This window comes from Cricetulus griseus, chromosome 3, assembly GCF_003668045.3.
Source record: "Cricetulus griseus strain 17A/GY chromosome 3, alternate assembly CriGri-PICRH-1.0, whole genome shotgun sequence".
Taxonomy (NCBI): domain Eukaryota; kingdom Metazoa; phylum Chordata; class Mammalia; order Rodentia; family Cricetidae; genus Cricetulus; species Cricetulus griseus.
Genome location: NC_048596.1, coordinates 116985069 through 116998290, shown reverse-complemented (window position 1 = coordinate 116998290; position 13222 = coordinate 116985069). Strand labels below are relative to the sequence as shown.

Sequence of the window (13222 nt, the reverse complement as noted above, 5' to 3'; positions counted from 1 at the left end):
CATGATTTTAACTGGCTTTAGCAGACTCATTGTCTTCTGCAAAATGTATAATTCTACCTTATAATAAATTTGCACTTGCTTTTCTTTTTTTGAGACAGGATCTCATATATCCCAGGTTAGTTTCAAGCTCATTGTGAGGCCAAGTTCATTGTGAGCTTCTGGTCCTCCTGCCTCCACCTGTCAGGTGGAGGATTTCAGGACTGTGCAACATGCCTGTTTTATTTGCTGGTGGAGACAGAACTCTGGGCTGCAGGCATTTATGCATGCTGGGCAGTCCAGTATCTGAACTACAGCCTTAATGCAAACTTGCATGTTCCTTGAACTGTTATTTAAGTCTGTCAGTTACTCACAGTGACTTTCTAAATGGGCTGAGGCAGTGTTGAGAGAAGGCAGTGGAACAACTGTTTAAATACTTGATTAATTCACATTTTCATGTGGTTACAACTCTTGCTTCCTTGCACAACCTTGTGACTGTGGTGCTGAGGGGACTTGGGTAACAAGGGACCATTGTAGTCTAGTCACACATTTCCTCTCTCATGGCTTTGATCATGTCTAGCTAATTTTCTTAGAGCAACTCGGATAAGTAATCCAGGAAACAGATGTCAGCCTTCACATAAATGTGACTGTCAACCCCAATGTCTGCTCGTACCTTCCCCATGGCCATCGTTTTCTCCATCACAGAAACCTGGTAGAAAAGAGAAGAAGAAAAAAACCATTTTTATATGTGGGGCTCTCATTTATTCATGCATTAGAATGACTTTCTGATATGAAATACAATTTTTGAAAGGTCTAAGGCAGTTTTGACAAAGCTCATTCAAGGTGCTTTAGCTTTCACAGTACATACAGATGCAGCTATTCCAAGTCTAGAGCTGATGCCCAAGTGTTTTCCCTTTAAAAAATATCTAAGTATCCTTGCTGTCCCTGTCTCAAGAGAACACTGGTTGACAGTCTGAGAACCTGTCTTCAAAATACAAAGCAAAAAAGTTTGCTTTGTCACACTTCCAAATATGTCACCCTAGGGAGGGTAGGTAACTTGGAGTCCATGTCACTGTCCTGACATCCCCATGGGTGGAAGTTCCATGATGGACACTAGGGCATATTCTGGATTCTTACACAGTTGTTTTAAAAAATACACATCTGGAGTCTAAGCCAAGGCAAGGGGATATGTGATAGCTATTTAAAGACTGGAATCAATCCTGAATGAATGAAGAACAGCTACTCTATGAATATAACACAGATGACCAACTAACTAAAACTAAAGAGCTGCACCCCCAACATGGGCTACCTAACCATTCTCCTCAGGGCAATCAATTACACCAAGTGAGTGTTCAGCATATACTTGGGATAAAATTTGAAGTCCAAGCCTTTACACACAGCTCAGCTTAGGTAAGTTTCTAGATGAAATGGTTAAACTATAAATTAGCCCAATTAGTCTATAAAACTTAAATACCTAATAATCAATCATTCATTCAACACATACTTGTTCAGTTCCTTCAGTGTGTGTTAGAGGATGGGGGCAGGTGATGCAGGGCAGGCAGGAAGAAGCAGAACTATGGAGTCTTAGGGGCAGATGGACATTAAGCATTCCCAAGGGCGCTAAGAGCTCATCAATTAAGCATACTCTTAAAACACAGACGTTCTCCCAGATCCCCAGAAAACACTCTAAGTTAGTGATTGAGAACTGTTTTAGTGCACCTACAACATTACTAAGATACATTTCCCCCCCTTTTTGGTCTTTTGAAACAGGGTTTCTCTGGCTGTCCTGGAACCTCTATAGAGGTTGGCCTCTAACTCACAAAGATCTGCCTGCCTCTGCTGGGATTAAAGGTATGCACCACCACTGCCAGACCACTAGGGTAAATTTGTTAAGATGAGGATTCTTGGACCCAACCTTTAAAGATGTTGATGCAAAAAGTGTGTGAATTGCATATCCCTCACTCAACAGCAGAGTGCTTGCCTAGCATGCTGAGGCCATGCGTCTGAGCCCAGCACCACCAAGCAAACACAGTCAAAAGTAGAAAGAATGAAACTGGGCAAGCTGCACAGAGCTGGACCAAGTGGCTGCTTGTTCAGTCTGTGATTTAGCACTCTAGGGAAAGACTGTGGACAGGGGGACATCAGAAAATGCAGTGCAGAGGGACAAAGGCAACACTCCAGGGTCAGCACAGACAGGAGTTGGGGACAAAAGCTTCTTATTCAAATTGTGGCTTTTTTGAGAAAGGGCAGGGAACCTGACCATTCTGATCACCAAAACGTGATTATCCTATTAAAAATGACACATGACATTTTATGAAATGGTCTATTATGGTATGTTGAAGAAGACACTCTAAGTTTAATTACTAAGGATGACCCAGTCCTTACAACATAAAGAGCTAACTGGGGGTCACCATGTGAATCTCAGAGGTGAGCAGATTCCCTGTGTGGTATCCTGCTAGTGCCACCCTCTTCCCTAGACTGGCACGGGAGGCAGGCTTCACCACTAGTTTGGCAGTGAGGAGTAGGGAGAGAGATACCACTTGCCTTGTGCCAGGCACCTCACACAATGATCTCATGTAATCACTGGAGCAACTACATGAGATATGAGCTCTCACCACGCCCAACATCACACTGCTGGTTCTGGGACCAGGACTCTGGGCACGGTACCTTCAGAAAGTCCATGTCCCCAGCTAGTGTGCTGTGCCTGGAGCAATTCAGGCAAGTGGAAGTCAGGCTAAAGGACCAGCCACCCCAGTGAAAGCAGGAGGAGCAGGAAGGAGTAAGGAAAAGGGAAGGAGAAGAGGAAGACACACACAGCAGGCCAGGGAATGGTGAGGTCTGGCTGTGCACACACTGGGAAGAATGGGAGACAACCGGGGGTGGGCGGGGAGGATGAACTGGAGAACAGAGGCCTGGGTGAGTAATAAGAGAACATGAGATGCTCTGTGACAGCTTCAAGGCCAGGACACCAGATAGAAAACCAATAGACTGGACAAAAAGCCATAAAGTAGGGTACTTGGCCGTGAAGACCAAAAATACAAGGCACACTACAGGGAGAGCAAGAGCAGAGCTTGTCTATAGTGTGGGATGAAGGGTAAGGGAATGAGAAGATTAAATATCACTCTCAGGTGTTCCATTTAAGTGACCAGAGGACAAGGACCATGGCAGCCATGACTGACAAATTTATTTGAAATTAACATATCATAAAAGAGCCAAATTTATATTTCTACCACTATTACTACTACACACAATTACACACACACAAACGTGCACATACACAACACCAAAGGGTACAACTATAACAAAAAGAATATAAACAAAAAGCAGGTAATTATGACTAGGTATCTAGAAAAAGAGGAAATTAATTCACTATAGCCCCGCAGAGGACAGGACAGCCAGGACCAAGGTCACATTTGCGTTGCAGGAAACCCTAGCCTTGGCACTCCAGAGGTTGATCTAACTGGGAACATCTGAGACCATGTTCCTTTTATGTGCCCCTCCCCACCTGGTGTCTGGCAAGCCCACAGAATGCCTCACAGTCTTCATGTAAAAATACAAGGTGTAGATATTGTAGCCACAGCGATTCCTAAGAGAAGTATCTAGAATTTCAGCTTTCCCATTTGGGCCTTCCTGCCACCCTGATGACACTTCTTTAGTTTTTGTTTTGCTTTATATTTTCTCTCTCTCCCTCCCTCCATCCCTCCGTCCCTCCCTCTCTCCCTCCCTCCCTCCCTCCCTCCCTCCATCTTTCCCTCCGTCTCCCTCTTACTCTGTATATACATATGAGCCATGACTTGCGTGCATGTGGAGGTCAGAAGACATCCCTGGATGTTGCTCCTCAACTTCTACCTTCTTTGAGTCAGGGTCTCCCCTCCTTTGCTGTCCCATTCTCCAGTCTATCTGGCTCAGGGACTTCTGGGGATTCTCCTGTCTCTACCTCCCATAGAAGTATTCAGATTACAGGTGCACACTGCAACATGTAGCTTTTACATGGATTCTGGGGATCTGGACACAGGTTCTCATGTTTGCATGGCAAGTATTTTACCTGCTGAGCCTTTCCCCAGCTGAGGCAACTCTTTGTGTCACCAACAGGCTTAGCTCTCTTATGGTTACTTGACTTTAAACCATCTCCTTCACTATGAGCCAGGACTTATTGCTGGTTGAAGGGTCATTGAGATACAGATCACATCTTTACCCCTTAGAGAAGACTTAAGGGGCTACAGTCCTCAGAGATGGCAGTTTATAGTCACAGTCTGCATCTTTGCCCTTAGTTCCTAGCCTGCTCCCTGAAGAACAAGGGCCACTTTAGCTCCTTCTACATGCTACTATGGAGGAGGACAGTTTGGAGATAAAGACAGTCTGTGGGACAGGGCAAGTGTCACAGAGAGTCATTGTGCTGATCCATCCACACGTGTATATGAAACAGTATTTAAACTGCACATACTACCAGGGAAATGGGTAATTGAACAAGAGAGAAATTATAAAAACCCTGTTTGGTTGCATAAAAGTTTATTTCTGTCATTTACAACTTCATATCATTTATGTCTAATTGTCATATAACTCAATAACCATTATGGAAAATACCAACCACATATCAGGCTAACAGCTTTGCTTCCTGGGGGATACAAACTGAGCTGGCAAATAGATCATATACTTGATGGCTCATGTAGCTAACTATGAGCGGGTACTCCCTCATCCCTATAACAACCACCACCACGATGACCCGGCTTCCATCACTATGTTCAGCAAAGATTCCCAGGAAGGGGCCATTGTTACTGTCCCTACTACAGAATCTAGGTTTGGGCTTTGGTCATATTTTCCCATCACTTTAAAAATCTTTACTTTATTTGGTGGGTCCTATAAAAAGAAATACTTTTTTTGTGAAGCTAGCTGGTATTTTTAAAATCCAAAAGGAAAGAAAATGAAAAACTTTAATGAATTACAGGGGAAAAATACATAAAACCCTTTAAAATAGCTCCCACCAACAAATATAATTCTCCAGAAATAATTCCCATCCTTGGAGACTTGAATAATATTTTAAACACACTGGCTTTCCCATGTAAACACATCCATATTTGGATGTGTTTCTGAGTTCTGTGATACTTGAAGGCGACTGCAGAAGCAGACACACAGTGCAGACATCCATGCTGGGGGTGGCCCTCCTTCTGTAGTTGGCAGATACTGTGCCCACGATTTCTAACCCTGAACTCTGGAGCCCTGTCCAGGACTTGCTCCTCCCTCTCCCTTTCTCCTTGTTGCTCTCGGGTCAGTGTTGGACTTGCTCCACCTCTTGTCCTCAGCCTCACACCTGCTGACAGCTCTAACTTCTTCCTCAGGGACCACGTTACTCTCAGAATAAATATCCAATTTCATTTCTTCAGTTACTCTCTTTCTCTTCACATGGGAGCTCAAATGCTCCTTAAATTACCAATGGGTCCCTTGTCCTGTCTAGGCCTTTAGTCCGTTCTGGAAAAGGGTAATCTCAGCACAGAGGGCAACGCCAAGGCAGGGACACAGGGCTCTGGGGAAGAACATGCAAGGCTAGCTGGCACCCAGTCAGGATGACAAAGACCTTGCTGTGTGCACAGGCACCCCACTGGTTAGTCTCTGCTTTTTAAGGCTTTGTTTATACATACCCATCTCTACCTACCCTGAAGCCAATCTTCTGTAACTTCCCACACACCCCACTTTTCTAAGCACTGTTCAGTGACCCATATCCAATTCCAACTTCCCTGCCAACTTCACTCTCACATCCCCATGTGTGGAAATACAGCACATTGTCCCTGACCAATTCCAAAGCTCTCAGGCTTTACAAAGCTTCATTTCAGCAAACCAATTTGCACCAAGGGAACAAATATAGTAACAATTACTACCAAATCCCATCCTTACTGCATGCAAGGCAGTAAGACCATGAATGGCTCTCCTTGGAAGGAACAGAATTTTAAGCTTTAAATAAACCAAAACTGTAAAGAAAACCGGAAAAGCTAGTATCTAGGCCAGTCCTTACACTCAAAGTCAATCTGTATATGGAACAGATGAGTCAAGCCTGTGTTCTTTCTAGATTAGAAGGCCCAGACGGACATGCTTGGGAAGTATCTGAATGAAGCATCCTCACTTTGGGTGCAGGCTAGATGTGAGCATCTGGAGCAAGCTTTAGGGAAGTGTTCACACTTCTCCAGCATTAACTGTGCCTCTGTACTGGGCACTCTGTCAGGTACTGGCTAGGACAAGACTTGTAAGATAGTGCCTTCAAGAAATTCACCCTAAGTAGAGAAAGAGAAGCATTCTACATGAAGAAGCAGTGGTCACAACACCTACGTGTAGGAGCTTGGGACAGTGAAGGATGTGGGCAGCTTGGGACCAGCAGAGGGGGACAGTCACAGAAGGCTCCACAAAAGTGCAGACACAACTGAGGCTTTCACACTGAGGAAGTGGTGGCTGGACAGGAGAGGAAGACACGGGGACGGGATGAAACAGCAGGAGAACCCAGCGAGTGCCCATAGCTGTAAGGAGTAGGCTGTAGGAGGGGAAGTATGCTCATGTCACTCCAGAAGTGTACTGACGGTTTTTGGCAGGAGAGCATGAAGAGCAGATGGGGTTAACAGCGGAAGCAGAGAGCATGAGGTGGCATGAGTCTGTCCTTTCTCAGTTCCTGGCCTTTCTCTTTCAGACTTTCTCTGGCCCACAGGCAGAAAACCAAGGTTCTGAGCAGAAGTGGAGACCAAGGAGCAGATGACGACACTAGGCTTCCTTTCTGCTCTCCCCCCTCCCCCCGCCTTGTTCTTCCTGCAGAAAAGTCTTCTCCTTGGCTCTCCCTGGCCCTGGTCTTGATTACTCCTCCCATAGGAACTGTCTGGCCCCTGGGAGGGTTTGCCTCATCCCAAGGTTCAACCATACAAGGTCCATGGACCCACAAAATGAAGCCACTTCCTCCAACCTGGTCATATCATTAACAAAAGAAGGCCTTGAAGAACACAGTAAAATCAGACTGCAAGGATGTGGACAAAGACCATCAAGGATGCTCCTGCCAGAGCCTGTGTAAAAGACGATGAGTGTCTAGAAAAGGGCTGTTGCTGCAGGGAAGAGGAAGCTCAAGAGTCAAGAGATGCCAACAGGGAAGCAGAAGCCGTGGAAGAAGCATGGAAGGGATGCATTCTACGTGCATCAAGAACACACACACTTCCCCTGCTGGGAGCTTTTCTCTGAAGACCACCAAACTGGGGAAGAGCATGCACCATGTAAGCTCTTCTCTCTCAGTTCCTACAGCGCAGGAGAAAGCACAGATGCTGTAAGCAGGGGCCTGTGTCTTACCCATGTATGGGGCAGGCCAGGGTGACTGGCTGCCTCCTCCATACGGGTCCTGGGGCTTGGTGCTCAGAGCACTCGTGTGAAGAGCAGAGTCAGAATTGGTCCTAAGAGGGGGAGGAGAGAGTCTGGCTGAAAATCCATTTTTTCCTCAGTGAAATGCAGGTTGGTTTTTTCTGAATATTATCAGCAGGAGAGAATAATTGACTTACAAATATCCATACAATGAAGGATTAGGACCTACCTGTAGTCCTTTATACCAAGAAGGCACCTGAGGACCACCATATGTTCAAAGAGTTTAATTTGTGCTTGGATAGCCTTACACTGTGATGATACTGGCACAGTGAACTATTTCAGCAAGGCCAGCCTCAGATTCACAGCTTCCCTAAGACCATCCCTTTGCTCTCTGTATCTCGGAAGATGGTCTATGGCCAGTCCAAACTACAGCTGCACTAGGCTTCCTGAGAATTCCTGAGCCTATGTGGAAGAGTGCCGGAAAGAGTGGTTCTTGCCGGGCAGGGGTAATCCCAGCACTCGGGAGGCAGAGGCAGGTGGATCTCTGTGAGTTCGAAACCAGCCTGGTCTATAAGAGCTAGTTCCAGGACAGCCTCCAAAGCCACAGGGAAACCCTGTCTTGAAAAACAAAAAAAAAAAAAAAAAAAAAAAAAAAAAAAAAGAGTGGTTCTTAAGCCTTTTCTGGGGGAATGCAGGGTTGGAATACTACTACCATGCCTCCTTTCCTTAATCTCACCCTCTGACACACAGCGGGGCTTTTCAGCAGCTGTGTGATACAGCACAACAGACTGAATGCAGGCACTGACCACGGCTGCAAGAGGTACAATAATGCAACTATTCTCTGTACATTTTGTTTGTTTTAGAAAATGCTTTTGTGTTATCTTTTTTTAAGGTATTATTTGTGTTGGCATGTACTAAGTTTACTGCTGAAATGCACCAAAGGGGACATTTCACATCTCTCTGTCAGCTTTCTGCCAGCAGCAGCTGAGTACCGATGCGTACACTCACAGAGAAGTGTTCTTTCAGGGCATCAGTATTTTTTTTTTAATTTTGTTTTTTTACAGTGTAAAGTGGTCCTAGACAAAAGTTTGGGAGCTGTTGACCAACAGCAAACATTTCAAATGCTCTCTGATAGTTCTAATGTATGCACAACTTCAGTCCAGAAGATGACAGCTGTTTATTGATCCCATCCAAAGGTCAAACTGTTTGTAGTAAAGGGGCACATGAGCAACTGAATTCAAGTCAGCCTAAAGTACTTCAGCATGCTCTGCTCCAGGCAACAGCTTCATGTGACTTAAGCCACGTGGCTTCAGAGGACAGAAGAGGCGACAAGGGAAGGACTCTTGGGATGCTGCAGGAACTGTGTGTGCCCTGAGGGCTCCTGGCCCCTTCAGAGCACAGAAACCCAGAAAACATCAGTCAAACACAGAGAGATGATAAGGGAAATGGGAATGTAGACTAGCTATTAGACCATGGAGAGAAAATTACGGTTAATTTTGTTAATCACAATGCAGTTATTATTTTTAAGCCTCTCATTGGCCTTTTACTGTTAGGGCATTCACAGGTGAGAAGCTTCATCTAGCTGGTCATGGAATGACATATGAAAGAGAGTGAGAAGAAATGAGACTGGCAGAAATCCGACCAAGATGGAAACACTTGGAATGGGCACAGGGGTCTTTACAGCTTTCTCTCTCCTGCATATATCCAAACGTTCACACCACTAAAAGATTGTTATTTTTCAATTATTTTCCAAGGTTCAGCTCCATAGCCCATAATGGTTTTCAACCTGTAGTCTTCCTGTCTCTCAGCTTCTGGAGTATTGGGATCACAGCTTGAGCCACCATGCCCAATTCACATTCCAGTCCCCTTTGCATATTAGCTAAAGGTTTCTGGGGGAAAGTCATTTGTCCTCTTAAAGCAGAAAAGGACACTCATTCTTACAGTGTCAAGATTGAAAAGTGACCTGGGTCATTGCTAAAGTATGGCCCAAAGTAACCTCAAGAACAGTTGATATTTATTGTGCTGTGCCTCCATGTGGCATCCTATTTAATCCTTACAGCCAATCCCATCATGGGTACAATTACCAGCACCATGTCATATGTGCAAACTAAGAAAGACAGAAGTTACCCTGCCCAGGATCACATGGTCAGAGGCAAACCTTGGGGTCCCCTCCAGACTTCATGTTCTTACTACACCATCTCCTACACTCAATAGTTTTTTTGTTTTGTTTTGTTTTTTTCTTTACCACTTCCTATAAATACAACTGATATAAACAAACTGGGCAGCAAGATAACATGTAGAGACTACCTGGCCAAACCCATTGTCTCCTTCTTGAAAATATACTTCTACTACGAAACAACCCACATACCTGTTAAGTGCAGATGTCAGCCTGAATCCAGGATGCTTTTCTTCTTTCCAAGGAGGCTGTTGCCTTTAGAAACCAGAATGACATAAAATGGGAAGACTTAAGCTATGGGACCAAAGAGCGCTTGACAGCTGGCTCTTCTAACCTAACCATACAAGCCCCAAGTTACCTAAAATGCTCAGGCCTCCCTCTGCTCATCACTGTGGAAAGGAGGCCAGAATGAGTTGAGCTCTCAGGAGCCAGCAGCTCTGATTTCCAGGATAATGACTGCAAATCCATAGCACAGCATCAGCCAGCTGGGCACACTTGATGCTGGCTGGAAATGGTCAGAGGAAGAATGACCCCTTCTCTAAGGGACAGTGGGTCTTATTCCAGTGTACAGGTACCCCTCATCATGTACTGGAGTGCAGGGCTGCTCTGGCAATCCTGGATGTGAACATTTTGCTCTCGCATGTGGAAGGCCATAAGTGCAATACACTTGCTCACTGTCCTGTGAAAATATTCACCTGGCCAATCCTAGGCTCTGAGAAGCAAGACACTTCTGGGATACAGGGGTGAAGCACATCCCTTTGGAGATCTGCCTTTTCTTACTTAAACGTACAATACGGTATTATCTTACAAACTTGAAACTCAGGACTCCTGAATAGGCTGGAAACCTGCTTGAGGTGGGGCCAGTGTTGGCCATCTTGACCTTTTTCGGGTCCAGACTACGTTATCCATGATAAGGATTCAGTCAGTATTTGCCCAAAGAATCGATGAGGAAAAGAGTTGAAGTTGAGACTAAGAAGTCCCCCCCACTTCCAATGTCTTGTTTTTTTGAGACAGAGTCTCACACTATATCCTAGGCTGACCTTGAACTCACAGCAATCCTCCAGCTTCAGCCTCCCAAGTTCTGGGATTCTGTGGGCCACTGCTCCTGGTGACACATACATTTTAAGAATCTCTTACATCTAATGTGAAGGTGTGAAGCAATGCCACATATACAACAGAGAGGGGCAGCCTGCCTTCTGTTAATGCTATGATGGGTCACCATTGTACCAGACACAAAACATACAGATTCCAAACCAAATTCACCACATACATTTTCAAGTTAGGAGTCTTTCACTCCTTTTAGTAACTGAGAAATGCCAGAGAAGGAATTTATTTTTTTATGTCTATCATAAGACTGACAAATCAGATATTTTGTTGACAAATGGTTTCCCATGTATTTCTATTTGAATCTAGAGTTGCTTAAGTAATTTTTATTCTTACAAGCTCAGAATTATACACGGAAAGGCTGAGGTTTTTTGATGTTGTTATGACCTGAGACAGGGTCTCATGTCATAGCTTAGGCTACCTGTAGTTCATTGTGTCACACAGGCTTGCTTCAAACATGCAGGTCTCCAGGTTCTTAAGTGTTGGGATTGTAGGCATGTACCACCACACCCAGATCAAGACTTAAATTTTATAAGATAAAACAAAAGTTGGTGCTAAAAATTTCTAGCCAGGCCCTTGGGAGGCAGAAGCAGGAGGACTGCTGTGAGTTCAAGGCTAGCCTGATCTCAAAAAAAAAAAAGGTCATTATGGAGCATGTTTCTAATCCCAGCATTGGAAAGGCAGAGCAGGTGGATCAGGAGTTCAAGGCTTTCCTTGGCTATATCACAAGTTTCAGGCCAGCCTGAGCTACAAGAAACCCTAACTCAAATATTAAAAAAACTAAAACAATATATAAATAAGTCCAAAACAGCACTCAAAATGATTAAAATAGTTTGACCACCTTAAAAAGAGGTTCTCTCCTATCTGTTAAAGTACTTCTATAAAACAAAACAAAACAAAACAAAACAAAACAAAATACTTCTAGATTCTCTTACCTTGGCCAGCTCTCATCCAGGGGCTGGGAAGAGTAATTGGCTGCAAAAGTATTTCCATCAAAGTAGAATTTTTAATAAAGGAAAACAAAATTTATGGGGAGTTGAAGCAGAATTAAACTGAAACTGGAGGTTAGGCCACCGAGTCTTTGGCTATGCTCCCCCATGGGGTATTCCCCATTCTCATGCATAGCATGTCTCCACCTTCTAACCAGTGTCCTCACCACACTCATGTGCAGGGTTTCTTTCTTTTTGTGTTGTATGTGCAGATGTGTGAGAGTAAATGTGTGTGTGCAGGTGTGTGGAGGTCAGAGGTTATCCTTCGATGCCATTCCTCAGAAGCCACCTTCCTTGTTTTGTTGTTTGATCTTATTTTTTTGAGACAGGGTCTCCTTATATAGTCCTGGTGTTCTGGAACTTGCTATGTAGACCAAAATGGCCTTGAAGTTCTGCCTCTGCCTACTGAGAGCTAAGCTAAAAGGCTTGCACCACCATGCCTAGCTCCTTGTTTGTTGAGACAGGGCTTCTCCTTGGCCTGCAGCTTGCTGAGTACACAAGGCTGACTGGCCAGACCCAGGAATCTGCTTGTCTCTGCCTGACCAATGCTCTGATTGTATGTGTCACCACGTCCTGTTTTGTCACATGGATTCTGGGAATTAAACTCAGGTCCTCAAGTTTGTATGGTAAGTACTCTGCCCACAGAGACATCCCCCCCACACACACACACACACCGTGCATGCGTGTGTGCATGTGTGTGTGTCCTGCCCAACATCTGTCTTCAGGAACTTCATCTACTTGCATTACAAACACTGGTAAGGTCAGCCTATGCAGGCCTCCCTTTCTCATGGGATGGATGGACTCAGGCCCAGTTAGTTTTAGTCAAGATATTATCTCATTCTCCTGCAATCAGTAACTGGTTCTGGGATAGGCTCAAGACATAAACAGGACCAAGGAAGAGTTCTTTCCAGGTGGGAATGAGGTATTTGAGACCAGGTGGCTCCTCGTGCAGAATGCTTGTCTATGCAAGAAGTCAACACTACAGAGATAGTCTTAATGATATCATATGGCTTCCTGGCCATAGCCCTTGGGTTTCCCGTGACATAAGCCAATATACTTCCTTTTTCCTCAGGAGGCTGAGGCAGGGACACAGCAAGTTTGAGACCAGAGTTGGCAACTTAGTGAGACCCTCTCTCAAACAAAGTAAAAGAAGTCATGGGGAAACAGTGCAGTGCAAGCCCTGGGTTCAATCCCCAGTGCTGGGAGGATGTTCTGCCTTTTTGAGTTTGTTTCTGGGAGGCTTTGTTTGTTTGTTTTTAAGACAAACTCTTACTAAACAGCCTAGGCTGGCCTAGAACGTATCATGTAGCCCAGGCTAGCCTCAGACTTAAAGCAACCCTTCTATTTCTGCCTCATGAGTGCTGAGATCATAGGCACGTACAATCATACCTACTTTAAAATTTTTTCCTTTTCCAAATTAAGGTGAGTTCACATTACTTCTAAGTCAAAAGAGAACTGTATTAGACTTAAAGTGGATGTGAATTTCTGGTGTAAAGGTGGTGTTTTCTAAGGTTCTGTGTTGCTTATTGGGTCTAGCACATCTAAAGACCCATTCCAAATACATGGAAAGACAGATGGAATGTTTACTACGCACACTGAGTATAGCAGAGCTGCTAGTGTTGATTTGGCGAATTGCACCCAGAAGACTATTTAAATA

The 13222-nt window shown here is 44.6% G+C and overlaps 1 protein-coding gene across 2 annotated transcripts in view; it reads right to left on the bottom strand.

Moving 5' to 3' along the window:
* Crtc3 (CREB regulated transcription coactivator 3) overlaps positions 1 to 13222 on the bottom strand; it is a 109242-nt gene that overhangs the window by 25468 nt on the left and 70552 nt on the right. For both annotated transcript variants that reach the window (XM_027408262.2, XM_027408264.2), the window contains exons 4-7: positions 11512 to 11573; positions 9665 to 9727; positions 7288 to 7388; positions 650 to 685 (exon numbers count right to left, since the gene is read on the bottom strand). In XM_027408262.2, the coding sequence (XP_027264063.1) occupies positions 650 to 685; positions 7288 to 7388; positions 9665 to 9727; positions 11512 to 11573 (262 nt within the window). The remainder of the gene's footprint in view (positions 1 to 649; positions 686 to 7287; positions 7389 to 9664; positions 9728 to 11511; positions 11574 to 13222) is intronic.